Source organism: Manis pentadactyla, chromosome 2 (genome assembly GCF_030020395.1).
Source record: "Manis pentadactyla isolate mManPen7 chromosome 2, mManPen7.hap1, whole genome shotgun sequence".
Lineage (NCBI taxonomy): Eukaryota > Metazoa > Chordata > Mammalia > Pholidota > Manidae > Manis > Manis pentadactyla.
Window position 1 is genome coordinate 100317723 of NC_080020.1, and position 26258 is coordinate 100343980.

General features: G+C 37.8%; 2 protein-coding genes across 4 annotated transcripts in view; one reads left to right on the forward strand and one right to left on the reverse strand.

The window, feature by feature from the left end:
* The window catches only part of MTREX (Mtr4 exosome RNA helicase), a 130620-nt gene extending 122643 nt beyond the window's left edge, over positions 1–7977 (reverse strand). For both annotated transcript variants that reach the window (XM_036900345.2, XM_036900344.2), the window contains exon 1: positions 7651–7977. In XM_036900345.2, coding sequence (XP_036756240.1) covers positions 7651–7784 — 134 coding nt within the window. In that variant the 5' untranslated portion in view covers positions 7785–7977. The remainder of the gene's footprint in view (positions 1–7650) is intronic.
* A 66-nt stretch (positions 7978–8043) lies between these two features.
* DHX29 (DExH-box helicase 29) overlaps positions 8044–26258 on the forward strand; it is a 48889-nt gene continuing 30674 nt past the window's right edge. For both annotated transcript variants that reach the window (XR_005027718.2, XM_036900343.2), the window contains exons 1-6: positions 8044–8371; positions 14317–14390; positions 15573–15686; positions 16591–16720; positions 17448–17593; positions 21229–21357. Coding sequence is in view for 1 of the 2 variants with exons in the window: in XM_036900343.2 (XP_036756238.2) it covers positions 8191–8371; positions 14317–14390; positions 15573–15686; positions 16591–16720; positions 17448–17593; positions 21229–21357 (774 nt within the window). In the remaining variant the exon portion in view is untranslated. The remainder of the gene's footprint in view (positions 8372–14316; positions 14391–15572; positions 15687–16590; positions 16721–17447; positions 17594–21228; positions 21358–26258) is intronic.

Consider the following 26258-nt stretch of genomic DNA (forward strand, 5'->3'; position numbering starts at 1 on the left):
CAGAAAAAAATGATAAAATAGAAAAGAAATTACCATTTTGCAACTACTACTAAAATAAAGCTCTAAGCAATCAACACAGGTGCTAAAGCCATTATTAAAGGTTAAAGGTTGATGAGGGAATAAGGCTGATCTATTTTAACTTACTGATCCATCTTAGGAATGTGAAACACGATCACATGTGTCTTGTGATGTAATGTAGTAAAGACACAGAAACACTATAAAGTATTCTCATTTAAACAACTGAATCTGAATCTAACCAAATCTCTACATTAGTGCTGCCCTATATATATACATGTACACATAATGCAAGTTACATATGTAATTGTAAATTCCTAGTAACCCTATTAAGAGTTAAAAAGAAACCAATTTTAATATATTCCATTTAACCCAAATACATAAAAATATTGTATTATCACTTTAGTACATAATCGAAATAAAAATCTGATAGTTTTACTTTTTTAAATATTAAATCTTCAACACCTGGTGCATATTTTTACTCAGAACACTTCTCAACTCTCACTAGTCACATTTTAAGGGCATATTTAAGCAACAGCTACAGGTAGGTATTGACTGTTTTATTAGTCAGTGCATCTCTAGATCTCAGTTTACAGTAAATACTTGAGTAGAGAAGAGCTAGTTAAATGACAGCATAAGAAAGCAAATTCAGAATGTGGTAAACTACAAAGGACAAATGACATGGTTTCTCCTCTCATCCACCCCGCCAAAAGAAATCAATGGCTTAAGGAAAAAAGAGGGAGACTTTGCAGAATAAAAGACTCGGGGATTTAACAACCAAAACAGTGCTGTGGCTTTGTCTAGATCCAGATTCAGATCAACCAACTACCAAAAAACACCTGTGAGACAACTGAGGAAATCTCACTCTGGACGGAAGTTAACAATACTAAGGAATTATTGTACATTTCTTAAATGTATTAATGGCAAGATAGTTATATTGAAAAAAAAGTCATTGTCAATAAGAGATGACTACTGAAATATTCAGGGAGAAATACATTATGAGAGCATTTGATTTACAAAAAAGGTGGGGGGAGGAGAGATTAAACTGACCATGATCTGATATTGCCAAATCTAAGTTATGGATACATGGAGCTCTTCATACCATTCTCTCTCTTAAGTACATACATACACACATAACACAATTCTCGTAATGTAAAGCTTTACTGAAAAGCACCCTTGGTCTGGAGTATTACATGCATAAGAGAAGTTCCTCTGAAGTTCCATTATTTTCCCATCCTGTTATATACATCAGATAGAAATTATGCTATACATATTATGTTATGAATAATTATGATAGCTGGAATCAGGCAAATTGGATTTTTTCCTAAAAATACCTAGACTAGGCCTACTTGTAAGTATTGGTACTAAACGAAGTCCCTTAAGTTAGTTATGGTCTATATTTCCTTATATATTTCCCTTCTCTAATGTTCACCTATTTCCTAATAAAATTAAAATGCAACTTAGAGATTAATGATACCAAACTAAAAAATATATATATATAACTTAGGTTATTTTTGTATCCTACAAATTTTCACTTTGGAAGGTTGTGAAAACAGCTTACCCCCACTACACAACAAACTGAATTAATTTTACCGTTATTTTGAAGCGAAGTATTTACTAAGGTGGAAAATTGTGTATGTACTGTCTTTATAATGGAGTTGTCCATTCAAACTACAGCATGAATTTTTCCTGTCAGGAAACAACAACAACAAAAACAAGAAGGAAAGAACAAGTTCTCCTTTCCTATTTTCCCTGAAAAGTTCCCCCAAACTCTATGAGAGGAAGACTATTTTTCTACTTTCTTTCACACTTATATCACCTTTCACACTCCTGATTGTTCTGCTATCCCTCTAATCTCTGTATTAAGTGTCACTATACTTTCCTGCAGGGATATTGTAAGTCCGGGGAAAGGAAATCCCGGAGCAAAATACCTCTAAAAACTGAAATCAGTCAAAGGGAGAAATAAAGTTTAAAACCCGTTTATTGCTTACAAACTGCAGTCCAGGGCCATCTCTCTCCTCTGTCCCTGAAGAAGCAAGCAAGCTTGCAAGCAAGCAAATCAGCTCCTCCCTTTAAACTCTCAGGTTCAGACACGTCTTTGGTTGCCTAGGTAATTATCCATTGATATGGAGATGAACTTCTCTCCACCCCTGAGGATATGCAAATACACTAAAGCCAGTCAAGATACTCTGGAAATGGTTAAAATTTTACCCACAGGCCACCCCTCCAGAAATCTCACCTTACAATCTACTCATTCCTTCTTCCACAATGGTCCCTAGGCGAGAAAACTGGGGCACTGCAACCAGACTAATGACATAACAATAGCAACAGCAATAAAATTATGAAAATCCTCAAACTGGAGGATTCAGCTAGGTTCAAAGTCTTATGCAGATTAAGTCCATAGCTTGTCCATTCGGTAGGCAGGCAGTAGCTGAGGGTTCAGAACTATCATCATGAGACAGCTGCAGCCAGGGAGCACATTCAGGCCACAAGGACTGTAGGAGAAAATAAACTTAAGGGCAGTAAGATTCATGTTTTAATGATACCAGCATAGGCAAATCTTGTCCATCAGGTAGGATACATGCAAGAGAGTGGTCTTGTGATAAAAGAGAGTGGATCTTGTCCTGGTCTAGTATACCAGACACTCACCCCTCTCCCTGGGGGAGTTACATATGGGTCGATATATAGGGCTACAGAAGGTACATGCACTGGCCATAAAGACAAAAAACTTTCCCACAAGATGCTCTTACCTCCTGGACGTTTTGGATACACTACCGTGACCTTTGGGCCATTCAGCTGTTACTCCAGGAATACACACAGGGCCAGCTTCCAGGCCTTTCCCCAAAGGTGCCAGAAGGGCCAGCCATTGCTGGTCCATGTGTCGAAATGTCCAGGGCCAGGACAATTCAACAGTGTCTCCAGGGCTTAATGCAGTAGGGCCTGGCAGCAGGATGTTGCTCTGCTGGCCATATCCTGGCTTTAATAGCTCTTCTTTGGTTTGGATATACAACTGTACAGGAGAGGCAGCAAGGTGTATGAGCATATTCACAGGGCTCAAAGCTCCTTTACATGGCTTCTCATTCAAACACTGCAGCACCATCCATAGGCGAACTGACCAACCCCGTGGACTATTGGTGTGTGACTTCAGGTCAGATTTCAACAAACCATTGTACCTCTCTATCATCCTGCCCCGGTAGAATTATATGGTACATGAAATTTCCATTTTATTCCTAATTGCTGCACCCATTCTTGTAATGCATGTTCAGTAAAATGGGGTCCTTGATCACTCTCACTCACCTACAGCCAGTCATAGGTTGCAAAAGAGACGCTCCAGGCCCCTCTTGGTGGTTTACTGATCTGCACAATGTGCAGGAAAAGCAACCAATAGTTCAGTGGCCGTGTCTACACAAGTCATGGCATACTGATATCCTTCTGATATGTGCAGAGGCCCAATATAGTCTATTTGCCACCTAACAAGGGGTATTGGACCCCTTACTATTGTCCCATGTTGCTATGGAACTCGGTTTTTTGGTTTAAGTCCCTCTTAGAGCACACAAAGCACTTCTTCTAGGCTTTGCTGACTTCTTCAATTGTCAATGGCAAGCCCTACTGATAGGCTACAGCCCACATTGTTTTTTGCCCCACGTGCAACAAACGCTGGTGCAGCCATTGGGCCACATTAGAGGCAGGCTTTCCTTCTAGACAGTGCACTTGGGCCAATGTGTCTGCTTCATCATTCCCTGGGATGCCAAAGGCAAATGGCCAGTCACATGACATATGGTAACAGTCTTAGTCTAAACAGAGACCCATAGGTCTTGCCACAACTCCTGCCCCCAAAGGGGCTGGTGACCAACCATCCAGTTGGCATGATACCATGTTTGTACCTACAGGGTCAAGCCCCAATAGAAGGCCCAGCTGTCAGTGCAGACAACTATGAGGGAAGGCTCCTGGGTGATCACGAGCCAGATTGCCCACAGTTCAGTCCATTGACTGTTCCTCCCCTCTCCATCCATATTGTCTTCAGTCTTAGGATGGAAAGCCATAGTCCTCCACTTTGGGGGCTGCCCACAACTGGAGCCATCTGTGTACCAAGCATCTTCAGGTATAGGGGCTTTTCCCTCCTGATAAGGAGTCTCAGCTACCAAGGGCTGAAAAGCAAGTTCTTCCTGCTTTCCACTGGTATAGGTCACTGGCCCCAACAAGGGTTGGAGTTCTCCACTTAAGGGGCTAGTAGAGAGGGAGCTGTGCTGCTGTAAATATGCGCCCCATTTGGCCAGTGTAGGTGTCTGTGCCACGCCACTCTGTGGCCTTTGGGTCCAGTCTCGCACCCACCCCGCTATGGGATATGAAGGGCCCCCACCAGTAAGATGGCGAACTTCCGGCTTCTCTTCTGGGTCCTCAGTTCCCGATGGTGCCACCTAAAGACCAATCACCTCTCTCCCCACTCCCACTCCCAGCACCTAGCCAATAGCCACCAGCCCCGTAGAAGTGACACCACAATCACCCCATGCCCCTTCCTATATAACCCAGCACCTTTCCCCAATAAAAGCGGAATTCTCCGGTGAATTGCTGCTGTGTGTCGCTCCCTTCCTTTCAGGATAGGTGGTTACTACCTCCCCCTAAGGAGCCCACGGTTGTCTAGTTTTTATTTTCTTAATTACAGCTGGGTGGTCCTTTAAAACAGAAGATGGTACCTTTCGCAGTGGCCTGGGTAGCAGATCCGCCAATGGCCCTGCCTCTTCTTCTTCTCCCTCAGGCGTCTTCACCAATGGCTCTAACTCCACCACTTCCGGAGCTGAAGGCACTACTCTTTTCTCCCTCTCCCCCACAGCCTCCTGCAACGCGGCTTCTCCTGCTGTTTCCCCCCTTGCCCCTGCTAAGGAATCTTCTAGGAATGTGACCTGCCTTTTTCAGTGACTGGGCTGTCTCTCTTCTTTAACAGCATCCCATAGGTTATCGTCTATTTCCTCCAAGTGATGATGAAGTGTGTCTCTCTCCTAAGTCCCTCAATAATTCTCTCTTTCTCCTGTATAACATTTTCCACTATCTCGATGCAGAGACCCGAAAATGCCAGCTACTAGACGGCCCCCTAAGGTCTCCAAGCAGTCTTCAACTCACGGAGGGCTAATTCTGCAGCTTCCGGTGTTTCCACCCTTCCCCAGTTTTGGGGAAGGCCCCATCCCTCTAAGAGGTACTCTACCCTAGACCAATTCCCCACTAGGGATTCCCAACTTGGAAGCCCCACAGCTGGGGGAATAGTAACAGGTGAAGCAGCACCCTCTGCTGCTGCATCCACTGGGGCCTCCCAACCAACCACATTAGCAGCCCTCCCAAAGGTCGCACCCATTATGACAGATTTCAGGTTCAGAGGCACCCTACCGACTGCTGCTAGATTAAGTCCAGGGAGAGGAAATCCAGGGGCAAAATACCTCTAAAAACCGAAATCAAAGGGAGAAATAAAGTTTAAAATCCGTTTATTGCTTACAAACTGCAGTCCAGGGCCATCTCTTTCCTGTTCCTGAAGAAGCAAGCAAGCTTGCAAGCCAGCCAGTCCCTCCGTTTAAACTCTCAGGTTCAAACATGCCCTCGGTTGCCCAGGTAATTACCCATTGATATGGAGATGAACTCCATCCATCCCTGAGGATTTGCAAATGCACTTAAGCCAGGTGAGATATTCTGGAAATGTTACCCTTTTACCCAAAGATGTCTACCTCAAGCAGTACCAATTCAAGTAACATCCAAATATATTCTTCCAGTTCTGGTGCTTTTTCAAACCCTGAGTAAAACTGCCCAATGAAGACTTTTATAAGGATATACTACCATCACCTCACTTTTTCTCAAGCCAAGTTAATTTTATTTTCAAATCAGTCTCCTGAGAATTTTCCTACTTTTCTTCTTCCTGACATTCACAATGTCACTTTTGACTCTCTGCCCATTCTTTTTCTTAAAATAAGCCTGTCAATTTTCTCCTAGGCAACATTTCGTATTTTTTCTTTCCTTCTGCCATCTCCTGAGTTGAGGTTCTTTTAATATCACAACTAAATAACTGAAATAACTTCCTAATTTACTTTCTTACTATCAGTATCTTTTCTCTTTCAATATACTCTGACAAGCACTACCAAATTAATTTTCTGAAACTATCATTCTACTTATCTAAACACCAACTTAAGAAAAAAACAAAACTTTGTTCACCAGTTTTAAAAATGAAAAACTCACCTGCTTAATATTCAAGGCCCTTCATAAGCTAAAATCAATTTACAGTCTCAGCCTTATTGCTTGTAGTCTAAACAAACACTCCCTCTAGCCCAATTTGTACTACTAAAAACAAAAAATCTCCAGCACGAATAAGCAATCATTTCCACTACCTAGCATATCCTCTTGCTCGTGTAGATTTCTTCCTTGAACTTGTATAGCACTTAGCTGTATTCAACCTATTTTACCACCTACTAACTCGGTAAAATATGTACCTATTCCACTTCTTTACCCAGACTAGCAATTCCTTGAGAGAAAAACCACGTTTAATTTAATTCAATCATATATTGGTTATCTCCCCCACGGTCAAAAGTACCTTTTGTTTACAGCAGCTGACTCACAGAATCCAAGAATGGACTAACAGTTACCAAAGGGAAAGGGATTGGGGACGATGGGTGGGGAGGGAGGGATAAGGGGGAAAACGGGACACTACGATTAGCACACATAATGCAGCAGGGGGTGGGGGGGACACCGGAAAGGCATTATATACAGAGAAGACAAGTAATTAATCATTCTATAGCATCTTACTACACTGATGGACAGTGACTGTAATGGGGCATGTGGGGGGGGACTTGATAATAGGGGGAGTCTAGTAACCATAATGTTGTTCAAGTAATTGTACATTAACGATATCAAAAAAAAAAGTACCTTTTGTTGATTAATAATGAATCATCTTTACCTAATTTAAGTATTAGTTTTTCTTTGTTCTGTTACAAACAATTCTGTTCATTTTCTGGTTATCAGATGCATCAGTCTACCTACGTATATTTTTAGGGACCAGTAATTTTTAAATAGTTTCTTAATAACGATAGCAAGCTTTTGAGAATTTATCATGTGCTAAGCACTATTAGGCGCTGTACAGATATTAACTCACTTAATTCTCACAATAACCCTAGTGGGTAGGCATTACTACCCCTTTTATGGGCAAGAAAACCGCAGTTCGATTAAATTTCTTTCCCTTTTGTTGCTATTTGCCTTTTCCCAAGTCAATCCAAGTCATTTTTTCTAAGCTTTTAACCCTTTATTCAACTGGTCATTTGTTTCGGTTATTAAAAGACCATGTGCCAACTTACTCTGGTTGTGCTGGGGATACGGAAGCTAAGAGATCCTGTACCCGCCTCACGACCCCACGGAGGGGAAGGGTCGAAATCAGCAGCCTAGGCGTCGGGAGCCCACGCTGCCTGCGGGGCCCGCGGACCGCCAAGACTCTGCTTACCCTAGACCAATATTCTTCCTCCCTCTTCAACATTTTTCTCCAAACCTTTCGCTTCCGGATGCCACTCAGTGTACACCCCACTATCTCGTGCTTTCCAAAAGAGGGTCGTATATTTTCTTTCCTCAGCAGTGAGGAGAAAAAAAATACATCTTGGACATCTTCCTTACCCGGCCTTTTCCGCTGACCCCGGCGGCCCCTTCCATTTCCCCTTCTCCTTTTCCTTGTCTTTTTTGGTTCCCGACGCAGTGGTGGAGTCGTCCTCGAACACGCTGAAGAGCTCATCCCCAAATGCGTCCGCCATCTTTCGGAGCCGGATCTCCCTCCTACCCACGATGCTCCGCGACAGCACCAACAGGGACGCCAAGTGAAGCCTCAACGGCGGCCCGTGGGAGGCAAAAGTAGTCGAAACACTCAACCGCCAAGAATTCGTCCCTACCTCCTTTTTCTCTACCGACTTTTCCGACCGCTAATGAGTAGGCGGCTCGTACTCCACAAGTGTGCCCCGCACGTAGAGGGCACCTGAGGCGAGGAGGCGGGACCTTGGAGAATCCGACCAATTGCGAGACAGTGGTCGCCCAGGCCCGAGAGGTCCGGATAGAGGACGCAGGTTGGCGACGCGGAACCCGGGGAATGTAAAGAGTTCCTGAAGGCCTTGTTGCGGAAATCCAGGACCCAGGCCGGGAGGAATCTTCTGCCGCAGCTGCAATATGGGCGGCAAGAACAAGAAACATAAGGCGCCCGGGGCCGCGGCGGTCCGGGCCGCCGTGTCTGCTTCCAGAGCCAAATCTGCCGAGGCTGGAGTTGCCGGGGAGGCCCAAAACCAGAAGCCTGTGGCCCGGCCGTCCCCCGCCGCCGCCGCCAGCACCAGGGAGTCCAGAGTCAAGCAAGGTACGAGTAGTCGCCGGGCCTCGTGCTTTCTTCTGCTGCTTGTCTCGAGGGAGAAAGCCACCGCACCTGGGCAGACTCTTGGTCTGAAAATTTGTATCTCCCGCACCCAGAGCTGCAGCCGTTCTTCGTTTCAGGTCGGCCTAAGCTGTTTGGGCCTCCAAAGTTCTGACAGTAGCCGTGTTGCAGCCTGATGTCTTCCACCTAACCCCTTCTTTTTCTCTTTCCGAAAACAAAAATATCAATTTAGCTCCCGTTTTAGCAGGGATCAGTCCTAAGCCGTCATCTAAACTTGCTGGGCTGATAGAGCGATGTGTGGAGTTCCTAACCTCCTGGTGCCAGAACGTTTTTCTGCCTGCTCTTCACATAATTTTTAGCCACAATGTCATGTTTCCATGTGTTACGGAGAAATAAGTACTTAGGAAGAATTTTAGTACCTGCACACCGAATATGGCCTATAACCAGTTGTAATGTTTTCTGCGACCTTTACCGTAGCCATATGTTTTTGCTTACTGTACAGTTTGGTTTGATTACTTGTAATAAGTACCTTTCCTTTGTAGATAACTTGTCAGTCAACATGTCCAATTCTGGTCTCTATTCCAAGCTCAAGCCAGCCATTTATGCATTTACTTGGACTTTTGGTCCTATTTAATATAGCAAGCATTTCAAATTTAACATGGCTAATACTAAACTGCATTTCTCTTTCCCAAACCAGTTTCTCCTCTGACTTCCTTGTTTCTGTTCTTCCACATTCCCCTTTATCCAATGTCAGAGTTATTTTGAATGCCTTCCTTTCTGGCATCCAATCTTTTGCCAAGCTCTGTGCAGTCTTCATTTATTAATATTCCATGTATACCCTTTTCATTTTTCATTTGTACTGTTCACACCTCAGTCAAGACTCTCATGAATTCCTGGAGTACTAAGAAGGTCTTGTGTGGATATCTCTACCTGTGCTTCTTTTCCTCCTCTAGTCGGTCCTACATACAAGCATCAGATTAATCTTTCAGGAACACTGCTTTGATCGTTGCACTTCGTTTCTTCCAAAGCATCCTTACTGACTTTGTGATAAAGTTCAAACCTTTCAGCCAGCATCTAAGACCCCTTTCCAGACTTTTCACTAATTACTATATTAAGCAATAGCAAATCTGGTATATTTTCACTGCTCCAAATGCTGTTTCTGCCTCCTCACTGCCATTTTCTCTTAATGGAATGCCATGTATCCTTCACACTATCTACCCAAATCCCACAATGCCCGCATCAGATGTAAACTACTTTTTGAATTCTTCCTGGATCCACAGCTCATGTATCATTGTTGGTTGAATCATTCCTTTTCATATTTAGATCTTGCCTATGGAATGTGAGGAGTCATATTTTTTTATCTATGCTATAGAATTTTATGAAGTAGGAACTGTTTCGTGGATCTGTATTAACATTCCTCAGCAGCTACTCTAATACTGTGCATATAATCGTTCAAATATTTCTTGGATATGTGCCGAGAATTCAGAGGAATTATTAAGGCTGAGAAAATGAGAGGTTATCTACTATATTTATAGGTAATTTTTTGTAACTCTAATATATATATATATATATATATATATATATATATAGCAGTATCAATAAAATGTTGCTACACAGACTAACACATGATTTTTTGTTTTGTTCTTCTTTTTTTCTGTTTGGGTATTTTTATATAATAATAGCCTACTGGAAAAGTACACAAAAAACATTATCTCTGAACTCTTTATAATTCCTAATTATCTAAATATAATTGTTGTACTCTGCTTCATCTCTATCTTTTCAAACAATTTGAGGGATTGTACATAGAATACTTTCTCAAGATTGTGCGTCATCTAGAGGTGGAAAATCACTGGAACCATGAAGTGGCTCTTGGCACAGTTCTGGGTATTCTGCCACTCTGGTTTTTTGTTTGTTTTGTTTTTCATTTCACTTGTCAAATACTTTTTGAAGAGCTACTATGTGCCAGGCAAAATTTTAAGGCACTAGGGCTACCACATGGACAAAACAGGTTGAGAGTGCTGCTTTCAAGAGCTTACATTATTGGGGGATAGTGGAGGTGTGGGGAACCATACAACCATAAGGCTTGTGTTTATGAAAATCCTTAAACCTAGTTGACTTAAAATCTTAAGAGAGGGAAAAGATGGGGACCGATGTCATGAGTAAACTCATAAAAGCCATCTTAAATACAGTCACCAAAATAAAACAAAAAGTGTTACGAAGGTCAGAAAGCAGTGACTTGGTAAAGAATAAATTGGATGGTGCGGTCTATTTTGGTTTAAAACAGATGGCTTCCTATAGGAAACATTTATGCTAAGATGATTTGAAGCAACCAGCTTTTGGAATATCTGGAACAATATTTAAGGATAAGAGAACAACGGCAAAGCCCTTGAGGTGGGAACAGGCTTTGCATGTTGTAAGAAGACAAGCCTGTTTGGGTGTAGTGAGGGTTGGGGGGAGTTGGTGTTGGTATCAAATGGGGAGAGACCTTACTAGTTACATTTTTAAAGGGTTAGTCAGGTGGTTCTGGCAGTAAGAATTTACAGACACTGCTCAGATTACATCAGTTCACCCTCATTTATTCTCTGGATTCCCTCTACTTCCTGTTCATAGCTTATTTGGATAATTAGTTGCTTAATTACTCCACCAAAGTACGAGCTTCATGAGGACAAGGTCTGGGTCTTATTTACTGCTACTGGGTCTCATTTACCCTGGGGATGCCTTGGGTGGTTTGGATCCCGTTGCAGGTGTATACTGTTGAACAGAAGGGAGCCTGAGTACCTCAGCACACCATCCCTGGCACTAACTGGCAGTGAATGTCTTCATGGTAGTGGGTCATTACAGTCACGGTATGATGTAAAATGCAATACAATATAAAAGAGTATGGGGCAACAAGAAATTGATGCTTTTTTTATTAGCTAAATCATCTTGAGGAAATCACTTAGCTTTTCTGTGCTTTAACTTTAATGTAGTAAATATTTTTGAGAGCCAGTTACATATGTTGTTTCTTCCATGAACTATCATTTACAAATTTGAAATCCATAATACTTTTTTTGCCTTGGACATACTGCATACTGGTATCCTTACTTTCATTCAGATTTCCAGTAACCCCTTCCATCTGAAACAAAACCAAAATTTAACCAAAATTTTCCTCTAAGCAGGAAGGAAAGTAGCTGTCATAAATCTTAATGTACTTGGCCAAAAAATGGGAACCACCTTTATTTCATGGCTTTCTGACTTAGAATTGTGTTTGAAAATAGGGTTACTAATATACAACTTTGCATATCTGTTTTCTTCTGGTGCCTTCACTTTTTCCCAAGTAACAAATCAAAATCGAGGTGAGGAACTATTAGAAGAGGAGAACAAAGAATCACCAAATAGAAAATCAGAGCAATCTCAAGGAATTGGTTAAGCTCAGCCTTTTCAGTAACTTCCACAAGCCTCTCAGTATAGGAAGAGATACTCATAATAAGTAATGCATCATAAAAAGCTTTGAATTTTGCTTATTACACTGTGTATTATGACCAGAAGTGTAAATACGTTTTAGAATGTATTACAATTTAGATTTCCATCAAATTGTTCAAAATGCATTTCAAACTTGGGAGTTTTCATTCATGCTGGTTTAAAATCTTACATGAAAATGTTTTAGGAAGATTTGAAAATGAAAGGGACTTACTGGTTTCCTTGGCGTAATTGGTGATATCTCTGTGATGAGATCTCATTATTGTTTCAGCCCTCAGGGTATTGATTACAATGAAAGCACATTCACTTTTGGAGATCCTAATGGACACCCAGTGAATGCATAGCAGTATTTGTATAAATTCCCCTCCTCATTTTCTGGGGACTCAGCTCTTTTATTTGCCTTCTGAAAGTTTGCAGTATAAGCTGATTTTAAGGAAGTAATATAGTTGGACATCTTAGGTGGAATGGTTGGAGGAGACAAATGAGAGCTTACTGCAGTGTTCAATTCACTAATTAAAAAAAAATGTTATTGAAGGAATTTTTAGTCATCAGTCTTGAATTGTTCCTCAGTATAGCCTTGATAATGAACTGCTTGTCCATCTTGTACCTTTCAAAAAGAGTTATAATTGGGGCCCTTCATTGGGTTTAGGGATTTTTAAAATTCTGATTGGTATGCTAAGTTTGTGGATGAGTTTAACTATTACTGATAAGACCACTAGAAATGGTAAAGGACTGGTGACATACACTCTCATGTATGACCATTGACATGAGTTTATCAGGGAACTACAAATGTCCCTAGTTCAGACTGCCCAAATGTGAAGTCATTCTAAAAAACTTTTTTCTTTTAAAATGCCTAATTATATTAACTAGCATCTTAAAATGAACATCCTAATGTAAGTTAACAGAAACTAAAACCTTGATATTATATTTATCATAATAAGCAACTCTTAAATTTAATGTTTAAGTTTCTCTCAAAGTGGGAAAAAATTCCTTGTTTTATGGTTATAAAAGCAAAATCACTACTAGGTTTTATAAGATTCTAGGATTCTTCTATACAAGAGTGGATTTCAAAATGTGCTCAAGGAATCCTGGGGAATTCTTAAATCCTTTCTGGCAGGGGCTTCTTTGAGATAAAGACTCTTGATAATAATAATTCTAAAATGTTACTTTCCATATTCATACTCATTTTCTCCTGAGTGTACAGTGGAGCTTTCCAGTGGCTACATGATGTGTGATATTACAGAAGATTGAGTACAGAAGACAGATACTAAGAGATTTACAAAAATGGAAAATAGGGTGTTTTTGTTTTGGAAAATGTAGTCATTTTTCATAAAAGTTATGCCAACATCTAAGTGGGTTTATGACTTAATGAATTAATAAGTTTAATAAATTTTCCTTTTCAGTATATAATATGGTAAATACCAATATTATAACCCACATAAACAAAAAAGTATTTGACATATTTCATTAAGTTTTGAGAATAAGAAAATCATGAGACCAAAGATTTGAAAATAATATTTATTCCTTCCTGGTTACTCGCTGGTAAAGGACTAATAATACACAGCATTTCTGTTGACTGGAACCAACTTGGCAACAGTAGTGGGTTGAATGGTGTCTCCCCAAAAAATTCATTTCTACCTCGAACCTCAGAATGTGACCTTATTTGGAAATAAGATCTTTGCAGATGTAAGTAGGTATGGATCTTAAGAGGAAATCATCCTGGATTAGGATGGGCACTAAATCCAATGACTAGTGAGTGTCTGGAGAAAGGAGAGAGAGATTTAAACACAGAGACACAGGGAATAAGGCCATCTAGAGACCCATGTGAAGAAGGGGTCAGATAACCCAAGCAGTGCCTAGTGTCACCAAAAGCCAGAAGAGGTGAGAAAGGCTTACCTGAGGCCTTCAGAGGGAGCATGGTCCTGAAGACACCTTGATTTTGGACTTCCAGCCTCCAAAACTGTGAGAGAGTATTTCCATTAAATTCAGCCACCAAGTTTGTGGTAATTTGTTACAACAGCCCTGGGAAACTAATACAGCAACCTTGGACCCAATGGGAGAAGATAAGAGGAACTCCCACCTCATTTTTACCTTAGGAAGAGTGCTTTCTCTTCAGAATTACCCATCTTCTTTTCCAGGGATTTAATATCCCCTGAGAAGTCTCCCTTCAGTTAAGTGCCAAGTAGAAAAGCATCTGATTTTAAAACTATGAAGATAAAGAGAGATTTAATCCAAAAAATAGACAAGCATTTGTATTTTATGAGAACTGGTTAATCTAGAGAACGCTAATTGGCAAAATGTTTCCAAAAATTTAGAGGGTGTGTTGCTGACTTATAGACTGAGTTATTTGGTGAAGTGGGGCAAAAAGCTGAAATCAAATATTTAATATTTAGCAGTCTTAAGAGGAAAATTAAAATAGTGTAACAGGTATTAATCGTTAAATTGTCTTATTTATTGTCTATTATATACAGGTCCAAAAATCTATAGTTTTAATTCTACAAATGATTCCAGTGGTCCTGCGAATGTGGATAAATCTATTTTGAAAGTGAGTACTAAGGTTTTCAGTCATTTCAAGAAATGTCCCCTTTAAAAAAAATGAAAAAAATATATTCTTAATTATAAGAAAATGATGGGATATTAAAAATTTTTGTAAATAGTACACTAATTGCTAACTGGTACTAAATAGAAGTAAATTATTTGCATATATTGAGAAATTAAGGAAGATCTGAATAAGCTCCAAACTTCTAAGCATAACGTACTCATCCTTTCAGATCTGACTTGCTATATCTTTCCAGCCCCCTCTCCATTACTCTTTACGTAAAATTTTAGTTCACATCTCATTATTTCCCCAAATCTCATATGATTTTATGACTTCAGGCTTTTGCCCATGGGCTGTCTGCCTAGAATGCCCTACATCCTCTTCTTTTGTAATGTCTCTGACCTCTATGAAGTAAGTTACTCATAACTCACCAATTTCCCACGTACCTTTTTTCACATATCTTTTTTAATAATTGCCATATTGGGTTACAGTTTACCTTTGTACATGTGTCCTCTGCTAGACAGAATTGTTGAAGTATATTTTTATGCATAGTTCATAGTAGGCATTCAGTAGATATAATAAAGGGAAGGTAATTTTATAGGTAGATACTTGTATATTCTTAGATTAATATGGAAACAACAAAAAATAAATGACGAATAAAAAAAAATAGAAATCAAACTCTGGAAGCCAAAAGAATTTTCATAACATAATTATTACTATGTATATATAGTTTTTACTTTTACTTGCTATGACCCCCTTTTAGTGTAGCATCAATTCTTTCAGGCTGTGTGCATGGGCTGGTTTATATTAAGACATTTCTGGGCTCTATCCCCAGGGATTCTGATTCAGTATGTTTAAGATAGGATTTAGGAGTCTGTCTTTGTGATGGAAGCCAGGGGTAGTCCAAGGATAATGTTTTGAGATATATGGCTTCAAGAGACTTTTATAAGAGGATTTTTTTCTTGTCATATGTTGTTGCTTTTTACATATCCCATTTTTCTTAAATATATGGTAGGAATGTGATCCAGTGAATTGTAGTCCAAAATATGACAATTACTGTATCTGATTTTAGCTGAAATTCTGGGTTTAGTTATATAGAAAGCTGTGTGATTTGCTTTAACTATTTAATTATTAAATGCTATTTAATAATTCAGCTTTTAACTGATATGACCTTTTGGGCCTCAACAGGTGGTAATTAATAACAAACTAGAGCAAAGAATTATTGGCATGATCAATGAGCATAAAAAGCAAAATAATGACAAGGGAGTGATTTCTGGAAGACTTACTGCCAAAAAATTACAGGTATTTCTGAAGTTCTTTATTTTTAGTGGAACAATTTTCAGAAAACTGCACATGTGAGATAAAATGAATTTTTTCACCTGCGATTGAGATTTCACATAGATTATTTCCATCTGCAAGAGTTGGGTAGGAATTGTGCCAGATCCAAGTATACACATTAAAATGATATAAGAAAACTAAATTACATTCCTAAAATCATGTTAGACTCTGTAGTGGGACTTTACTTACATTTTCTCTGGCACAATTCTCCCAGAGGGTATTTCACCCCATTTTCAACTGAAGGAATTGAGGCTTGGAAAGATTACATATGTCAGCCTGAGGTTTTTAATTAGTAAGTAGCGGAATAAGCATACTCTTAATTTGAACCGAATTCTGTCCAGCTCTATAGATCATGTTTTAGAAAGTATATTATAAAATACTCTATGTATGAACAGAAATGAACATGTTCACTGACACTCTGCTTAAAATAAAAAAACATCCTAAGTGGTCACTAGTAGGAAAATTTATAATTACATGTCTATCCAATGAAATATTATGTAACTTAAAAATTATGAGTTTCTAATAACCTGGGAAGATGCTTATATAATAATGTTAAGTGAAATATATTTTTACAAAATGAAAGAAAACATACTACAATGCAGACAGTGAGAATATGAGATAGTGAGAATATGAGCAGTTTCTCCTGGTGTTTTTTAAATTTATCTGTAGTTCTCAAATTCTCAATTAGTGAATACACTTAACTTTTATCTGAAAAAAAACAACACATAACACTTAACTGGAAAAAAAATGAAGATAGTTTTGAAAGTATAATTTGTGTCAGGATTTCTGGTTTAATAAAATGAATGGGAGAATAAAATAATAAAAGGAGAAAATTGACAAAATAACTTTTTACATTTCCATTTCATAGGATTTGTACATGGCTTTACAAGCATTTTCATTTAAGACTAAGGACATTGAAGATGCCATGACTAACACACTCTTGCATGGAGGTGATCTTCATTCTGCCTTGGATTGGCTCTGTTTAAACCTTTCAGATGGTAAGCAGTATTGTCATAAAATTCTTTCAGTTTCTAAAACCTTTTGAAATAATTTCAATATTTGTGACACTTGTATCAGCTTTTGACGTGTACTTAAAATTTTTTCACTTATAATTATTTTTAGGATGTTCTTAACCATTTTCTACTCTTTTCAGTATATTCTCTAGAGGTAGTTTATGCAAGCAGAAATTATTTTTGTGTGTATTATTTTCAGTTGTTAACAGTCATTTAACAGTACATTTAATACAACAAATTCTCAAAGTTTGTCTGTAATCTATTAGACTGTGTCTCCTGGGTTTGGCTTAGAAATTTGGGCCATCTGGCTTTGTATAAATAATACTTGATTAAGCAGAAGGTCAAGGTTATAATCTTTGGTAAGACTCGTGCAAATTGCTTGTATGACTGATTAAGGATACTACCATATGCTATGACAGGCAACCAAAGAGTGGTAAGGTGTTTGAGATCTAATGAAAATTTAAGAACCTTAACACATTGGGGGTGAAATAAATAGTCAAATAACAGTGGACTAACTATCATCTGGTAAGTGTTCCCACTCCTAGTTGGATAATAAAACTAGGTTCAGCATAGGATTTCTGTGCTTAGGAGATAAGGGGTGGAAGAAAATTAGGTGCTTTTTGTCCAGTCAGGGTTTATGTATATGTTCAATAGATATTTATGTGTTTTATATATTATATGCATGTTTATTTTCATCCCAATTTCTTTCAAGATGCACTTCCTGAAGGGTTCAGTCAGGAATTTGAAGAGCAACTACCTAAAAGTAGGCCAAAATTCCACTCTCCTCAAATACAAGCTGTTATTTCAACTCCATTGCAGCCTAAAACCAAAAAGAAGGAAGAATATACTAGGATTAAGGTAATTGAAGAATTACACATTTAAAGTTGTGTAAAATCAGAATGAAGCACATCTAACAGCTCATAAGAGTGCAATAACATTATAACTTACTGAAAATTAATTGGTTTGCCAAACTTTACTATCACTGTCTGTTTCTGTTCTCTATTGATACATAACAAACCAGCCAAAAATGTAGGGGCTTAACCTAGCAATTTATTATTTATTATGATTCTGCGATCTGGGTTTGGCTCGCTGGGCAATTCCTCTCTTTACAAGGAATCTCCTTATACTGGAACATCCATTCTCACATGACTAGTATTTAAGCTCAGGGCTAGCCAGGCATCCCTCTCTCCACAAGACTATCTTAGGTTTCCTCACATACGGTGGTTTTGGGATTGTTGGACTTATATCGCATCTGGCTTCCAAAGTAGTATTTCAAGCTGATTAAAGTCCCAGTGTAAAAATTCTTGTGTAGCCCTTGCTTACTATCACTATTCTAGCGTCCCATTTGTTGAAACAATTTATGTGGCCAGTTCCAAAATTGTGTGGAAGGGGATTACAGAAAAATGTGAATTCTGGAAAGTGTACTTCATTAGGGCATTAATTACACTTAAATAATCTGCATATTATAAAATATCTATGAACCTAGAGAACATTATGCTAAGTGAAGTAAGCCAGTCATAGAAAGACAACTAGTACATGATTTCACTAATATGAGGTATGTAAAATAGTTAAATTCATAGAAGCAAAGCATAGAATGGTGGCTACCAGGGGTTTAAGGATGGGGGAAATGGGGAAATATTGCTTAATGGTTATAAAAGTTTCAGTTATGCAACATAAATTCTGGAGATTGCTGTGCAACATAGTGCCTATAGGGAACAACAAATACAGTACTGTGCATTTTAAAATTTGTTAGAAAGATGCATCTCATGTGCTTTTACCACCACCATCCCTCCCCCAACCAATACGCACACACAGAAGAACATAAGGATATTTGGGGAGGTGATAGATATGTTTAGTATCTTGATTGTAGTGATGGTATCATGGGTGTACACATATGTCCAAACTTGTCAAAATGATAACATTATATATACATTATCATAAATTAATTGACATTATTAATGTATATGTTAAGTATGGGCAGTTTTTATTGCAGTATGTTTTTATTTATGTATGTTTTTATTGCAGTACAGTTGATAAAAAATACTATGTTGGTTTCAGATATACAACATAGTAACTGGATAATTGTATCTCTTACTAGATGCTTTTATGATTAGTGGCCCTATTACCATACCAAGAAATTATAATATTAATGGTTATATTCTCTATTTTGTACTTTCATTCCAATGTCTAACTTATTTTACAGTTTGCAGTTTGTACCTCTTTATCCTCTTCAACTATTTCACCTATCCCTCCATCCCCTTCCCTAAAGTAACCAACAGTCTGTTGTCTGTATTTGTGGATCTTACTTCTTTTTGGTTTGTTTTTTAGATTCTACATTTAAGTGAAATCATATGGTATTTGTCTTTCTCTGCCTGCTTTATTTCCCTTAGAATCATATCCTCTATGTCCATCCATATTGTTGCAAATGTCAAGATTTCCTCCTTTTTTTGGCTGAGTAAATTTCTATTGTGTATATGTACCACATCTTATTTTCCATTCATCTATTGACAAATACTTTGGTTGCTTCCATATCTTTCCTGTTGTAAATAATGCTGTAATGCACATAGGCTTACACATATCTTTTCAAATTAGTGATTTTGTTTTCTTAGGGTAAAGTCCCAGAAGTGGAATTGCTGAGTCATGTTAGTTCTTTTTTTAGCCCTTTGAGGAGCCTCCATATTGTTTTCCACAGTGGTTGGACCAATGTGCATTCCCAGTGAAGGAGGGTACCCTTTTCTTCACATCCTTGCCAACACTCCTTATTTCTTGTCTTTTGAATAGTGGTCATTCTCATTGGTATGAAGTGATACCTCCTTGTGGTTTTGATTTCTATTTCCCTACTGATTAGTGATGGGGAGCATCTTTTCATGTGTTTGTTGACCATCTATCTGTATATTGTCTTTAGAAAAATGTTCAGGTCCTCTGCCCAGTTTTTAATTGGGTTATTATGTTTTTTTGTTGTTGAGTCATATGAGTTCTTTATATGTTTTGGATTTAACGCCCTATTGGATAATATCATTTACAAATACAGTCTCCCATACTGTAGGTGCCTTTTTGTTTTCTTGATGGTTTTCTTTGCCATATAGAGCTTTTTAGTTTGATATAGTCCCACTTGTTTATTTTTGCTTTTATTTCCATTGCCTGGGTAGATGCATCCATAAATTTCTCATGCTGATGTTCCTGAAATTCTTGGCTATGTTTTCTTCTAGGAGTTTTATGGTTTCTTATCTTACATTTAGGTCTTTAATCCATTTTGAGTTTACTTTTGTGTATGGTAGTAGGGAGTAATCCAGTTTCATTCTCATGCATGTAGCTGTCCAGTTTTCCCAACACCATTTATTGAAGAGACTGTCTTTTCCCCATGGCATATTCATAGCTCCTCTGTCATATATTAAATGTCAATATTTGCATGAGATTATTTATTGCATGGGATCTCTCTTCTGTTCCATTGATCTGTGGGTCTGTTCTTGTGCCAGTACCATACAGTTTTGATTACTGTAGCTTTATAGTATAGTCAGGGGTGCATGATACCCCCAGCGTTATTCTTAAGATTACTTGGACTATTTGGGGTTTTGCGGTTCCATACAGATTTTAGGATTCTTTGCTACCACCTGCCCACAGACTCATGCACTCTCCCTAAAAGCTGGGAAACCTCTTAGTCCTGCTCTCAGGGGCTGGGATGGTGGGTAACAGCAGGCAACAAGGCAGGGCTGCTGAATTGCACACAGGTTCTGCTCTCAGCCACACCAAGATGTGCAGAAAGAGTGCAAATATTGCACTGGTTGGCTCCTCTGATCCTGGATTGCCTCCAATGGCTTCCTTGCCCAGCACTGGATGTTTAGTTCTGAAATGTAGGTTCTTTCACTTATGGTCTAGTTGCACTTTAAACCACAAGACTTTTTTCCTGTACCTCAGGGCAGAGCGGCCATGCCTGGCTCTCTCAGGATATCCCTCCCCTCCTCCTCTGCCAGGGGCTGTGGCTAGAGAGGGGTGCCTGTGGCTACCTGTCTCTGCCTCTCCATTTGTTTTGGGCCTTTTAAGAAATTTGATCTTTCTGTTTCTTGTATAAAAGGTGTTCTCTTCAGGATGAGATTATGTACATGTAAGTTTGGTGTGTAGGTAGGAGATGGTGGATTCAGGCTCTCTCTACTCTGCCATTTTCCCAGAATAAAATATGCAATTTTTAATATATCACTTGTAACCTAATAAACCTTAAAAACAAATTTATCAAAACATCATCCCTACAAAATCACTGTATTTAAGGAATAACACTAGTTTTTCAGGTTTTTTTTGCCTCATTATGTAAACATATTCTCTGAACTATGCAAGTTTAGATTTCTTAATGTAATGTTGAATTCACTTGTCCTTCACTGAACAGAAAAGGATGTGACTTTTGAGGCTTATTAACAGTGTTGCTTTTTCTAAGTGTAAAAGCAGTGACACTTGATGATAGTTCTGACATCTAACTTTGGCTTTTTGTTTTTTCCTTCTAGTCGAAAAAGGAAGAAAAAAATTTGGATGTAAATATGAAAGAATGGATTTTGCAGTATGCTGAACAACAAAATGATGAGGAAAAGTGTGAGCATTCTAAAAGTTTAGAAGAGGAGGAAAAGTTTGACCCTGTAAGTAGAAATTTGCTTTAGGTCTCTAGCTGGGTATTCTTAGGCAAGACATTTAACTTTTGTGAGACTTAGTTTCCTCATTTGTAAATTGGAGAAATACTTACCTTTGGGGTTGATGTGAAGATTTAACACAATAACACTTAGGAAGAAACATGACACAGAATAACTGCTCAGTAGATGTTAATTACATTTCTTTCATGTTTAAAGAGATAATTTGCAAATTTTTTTTTTTTAATAATTATTTTTTATTGAAGGGTAGTTGATGCACAGTATTACATTACATTAGTTTCAAGTGTACAACACAGTGGTAGAACATTTATATACATAATTCTAGGTTCCAGCTATCACCCTACCATGCTGTTACAATATCTTGACTATATTCCTTATGCTATACATTACATCCCGGTTACTTATTTATTTTACCATTGGAAGTCTGTCCTTTTTTTTTTTTTTTTGTGAGGGCATCTCTCATATTTATTGATCAAATGGTTGTTAACGACAATAAAATTCTGTATAGGGGAGTCAATGCTCAATGCACAATCATTAATCCACCCCAAGCCTAATTTTCGTCAGTCTCCAATCTTCTGAGGCATAACAAACAAGTTCTTACATGTAGAACAAATTCTTACATAATGAATAAGTTATATAGTGAAGAGTACAAGGGCAGTCATCACAGAAACTTTCGGTTTTGCTCATGCATTATGAACTCTAAACAGTCGGTTCAAATATGAATACTCATTTGGTTTTTATACTTGATTTATATGTGGATACCACATTTCTCTCTTTATTATTATGATTTTTAATAAAATTTTTGCAAATTTTTTAAAATGTTATGTGTAAAGAGTATGCTAAATTCCTTGGAAAATAAAAAATGAAAGGTACATTGCTACACAGAAGAAACCCATAGTCTGGAGGGAGAAAACCTAAGATACCATAACAAACTAAAAATACAAGGTTAAGTGAAAAAACAGTTGTATAAAGATAATATTACAGTGCATATATCTGACAAAGAACTTTTATCTAGAATTTATAAATAAGTTTTAAAAAGACAGTAGATACTTCACAAAAGTAGACATATGGATGGCCAGTAGACATGTAAAAATAATTTCAACATCACTAGTCAGTCATCCAAGAGATGAAAATGAAAACTATAATGAGATATCACTGTATATCCATCAAAATGACTAAAGTTAAAAAGATGTTATACCAAGAAATGGGAGAATGTGGAGCAACTGGAACATCACTACATTCATTGTGGATGTGTAAGATGGTTCAACCCTTTGTGGAAAACTGTTCACTTTCTTGTGAAATTAAACATACACTTACCATATGACCTAACAATTTCATTCCTAGGTATTTACTCATGAAAAATGAAAATACATGCACACACAAAAAAACAGACTTGTACACAAAAGTGTTTGGCAACTCTGCAAGCAACTCTTAAAACATCATGCAGGAGTAAAGAAGCCAGACACCCATGAATACATGTGGAATAAATTTATACTAAATTCCAGAAAAGTCATCTATGTAAAATTAATCTAGTGACAGAAAGCAGATCACTGGTTTCCTAAGTCCAGTCATAGGGGAAGGAGGTGGACTATAATGCAGCATGAGGAAAGTTTTGGGGATGATGAGAATGTTTTTCTTTTTTAATTGAAGTACTATTGATATACAATCTTATGTTGGTTTCAGGTGTACAACACAGTGGTTCAACAGTTACCCACATTGTCAAATCTTTACTACTTCTAGTGAGGTTATTATCTGTCAACATAGAAAGATGTTTCAGAGTCATTGACTTATTCTCCTTGCTTTACTACTGTTCCCGTGATCAGCTTGTATTGTGATCACAAATTATTGTGCCCCTTTGTATCCTTCACCCTCCCCTACCACCTGCCCCAATCCCTCCACCTTGGTAACCACTTAACACTTATCAGTGTCTGTGAGTCTACTGCTGTTTTATTCCTTCTGTTTTGCTTTGTTTTTATATTCCACAAATAAATGAAATCATTTGGCATTTGTCTTCCTCCACCTGGCTTATTCCACTGAGCTTAATACCCTCTAGATCCATCCATGGTGTTGCAAATGGCAGGAGTTCTTTTTATGGATGAATAATATTCTGTTGTGTATATGTACTACATCTTTATCCATTCATCTGTTGATAGACACTTAGGTTGCTTCCATATCTTCGCTATTGCAAATAGAGCAGCAATAAACATAGGGTGCATATAGCTTTTCGAATCAGGGATTTTGTTTTCTTCAGGTAAATTCCTTGAAGTTGAATTACTGAATCAAATGGTATTTCTATTTTTAGTTTTTTGAGGAACCTCCATACTGCTTTCCACAGAGGCCACACCAATTTGCATTCCCACCAGCAGTGTAGGAGGGTTCCCATTTCTCCACATCCTCTCCATTTGTTATTTCTTGTCTTGTAGATAGTAGCCACTCTAACTGGTGTGAGGTGATACCTCATTGTGGTTTTAATTTGTATTTCCCTGATGATTAGTGACGTGGAGCAACTTTTCATGTGTCTCTTGGCCATCTATATTTCTTTGGAGAAATGTCTGCTAAGATCCTCTGCCCATTTTTTAATCAGGTTATTTGATTTTTGGGTGTTGAGGCATATGAGTTCTTCATATATTTTGTATGTTAACCCCTTATCAGATGAGTCATTTACAAATATATTCTTCCATACTTCAGGATGCCTTTTTGTTCTGTTGATGGTGTCCCTTGCTGTACAGAAGCTTTTTAGTTTGATGTAGTCCCAGCTTTCCATTTATGATTTTGTTTCCCTTGCCTCAAGAGATGTGTCTGGGAAAAAATTGCTCATACTTATGTTTAAGAGATTTTTGCCTATGTTTTCTTCTAAGACTTTTATGGTTTCATCTGTTTTGAGTTTACTTTAGTGTATGGAGTTAGACAATAATCCAGTTTCATTCTCTTACATGTAGCCATCCAGTTTTGCCAACACCAGTTGTTGAAGAGGCTGTCTTTTCCCTATTGTATATTCGTGACTCCTTTATGGTATAGTAATTGGCCATATATGTATGCGTTTATATCTGCTCTCTATTCTGTTCCATTGATCTACAGGTCTGTTCTTGTGCTGGTACCAAACTGTCTGGATTACTGTAGTTTCATAGTGGAGTTTGAAGCCAGGAGAGCATAGTACCCCAGCTTTGTTCTTATGTCTCAGGATTGCTTTGTCTATTTGGGGTCTTTTGTGGTTCCATAGGAATCTTAGAACTATTTGTTCTAGTTTATTGAAAAATGCTATTGGAATTTTGATTACATTTCTTTGGGGAGGATGGCCATTTTGACAATATTAATTCTTTCTGTCCATGAGCATGGGATAGATTTCCATTTATTGGTCTCTTCTTTAATTTCTGTCATGAGTGTCTTACAGTTTTCAGAGTAAAGGTCTTTCACCCTCTTGAATAGGTTTAGTATATTTCTAAGTATTTTATTCTTTTTAATATAAATGGAGTTGTTTTCCTGATTTCTCTTTCTGCTAATTCATTGTTGTTATATAGGAACACAACAGATTGCTGTGTATTAATTTTGTTTTCTTTAACGTTGCTGAATCCAGTTATCAGTTCTAATAGTCTTTTGTCTTTTGGTGAAATCTTCAGCATTTTCTAAGTGTAATATCATGTCATCAACAAACAGTGACAGTTTAACTTTTTCCTTAACAATTTGGATGCCTTTTATCTCTTTGTGTTATGTGATTACTGTGGCTAAGACCTGCAGTACTATGTTGAATAAAAGTGGTGAAAGTGGACATCTCTGTCTTGTTCCTGATCTTAGAGGAAAAGCTTTCAGCTTTTCACCATTAACTGACATTAGCTATGGGTTTGTCATATATGGCTTTTATTATGTTGAGGTACATGTCTTCTATGCCCATTTGTGAGAGTTTTTATCATGAATGGATGTTGAATTTTGTCAAATGATTTTTCAGCATCTATTGAGATGATCATGTGGTTTTTATCCTTTTTGTTAATGTGGTGTGATACTGATTGATTTACAAGGATTATACCATCCTTGCATCTCTGGAGTAAATATGACTTGGTTGTAATGGACGATCCTTTTGATGCATTTTTAAATTTGGTTTGCTCATATTTTGTTGAGGATTATTACATTTCTATTCATCAGGGATATTAGTCTATAATTTTCTTTTTTTGTATTGCGGGGTTTTTTTTGGTATTAGAGTGAGTCTGGCCTCTAGAATGAGTTTGGAAGTATTCCCTCCACTTCTATTTTTTTTAATTCTTTAAGAAGTATGGGATATTTGTTAGAATTCACCCATGAAGCCATCTGGTCCTGGAGTTTTATTTGTTGGAAGTTTTTTTATTATGAGTTCAATTTCATTACTGGTAATTGGCCTTTTCACATTTTCTGTTTTTTTCTGGGTCAGTCTTGGAAGATTGTATATTTCTAGGAATTTGTCCATTCTATGTTGTGCAGTTTATTGGCATATGAATTTTTATAGAATTCTCTTTTAATTATTGAATTTCTGTGGTGTCAGTTGTAACTTTTTCATTTCTGATTTTGTTTATTTGTGTCCTCTACTGTTTTCTTGATAAGTCTTGCTAGGAGTTTATCTATTTTATTTTCTCAAAGAACCAACTCTTGGTGTAATGATTTTTTTCTATTTTTTTATTCTCTGTTTTATTTATTTCTGCTCTGATCTTTATCATGTCACTTCTGCTAAAAACTTTAGGCTTTATTCTTCTTTCTCTAGTTCTTTTAATTGTGAGATTAGATTGTTTATTTGGGATTGTTCTTCTTTCTTGAGGTAGGCCTGTACTGCTATGTACTTTCCTCTTAGTACAGCTTTTGCTGTATCCCACATATTTTGAACCATTGTATTTCTGTTTTCATTTCTCTCCATTTGCTGTCTGATTTCC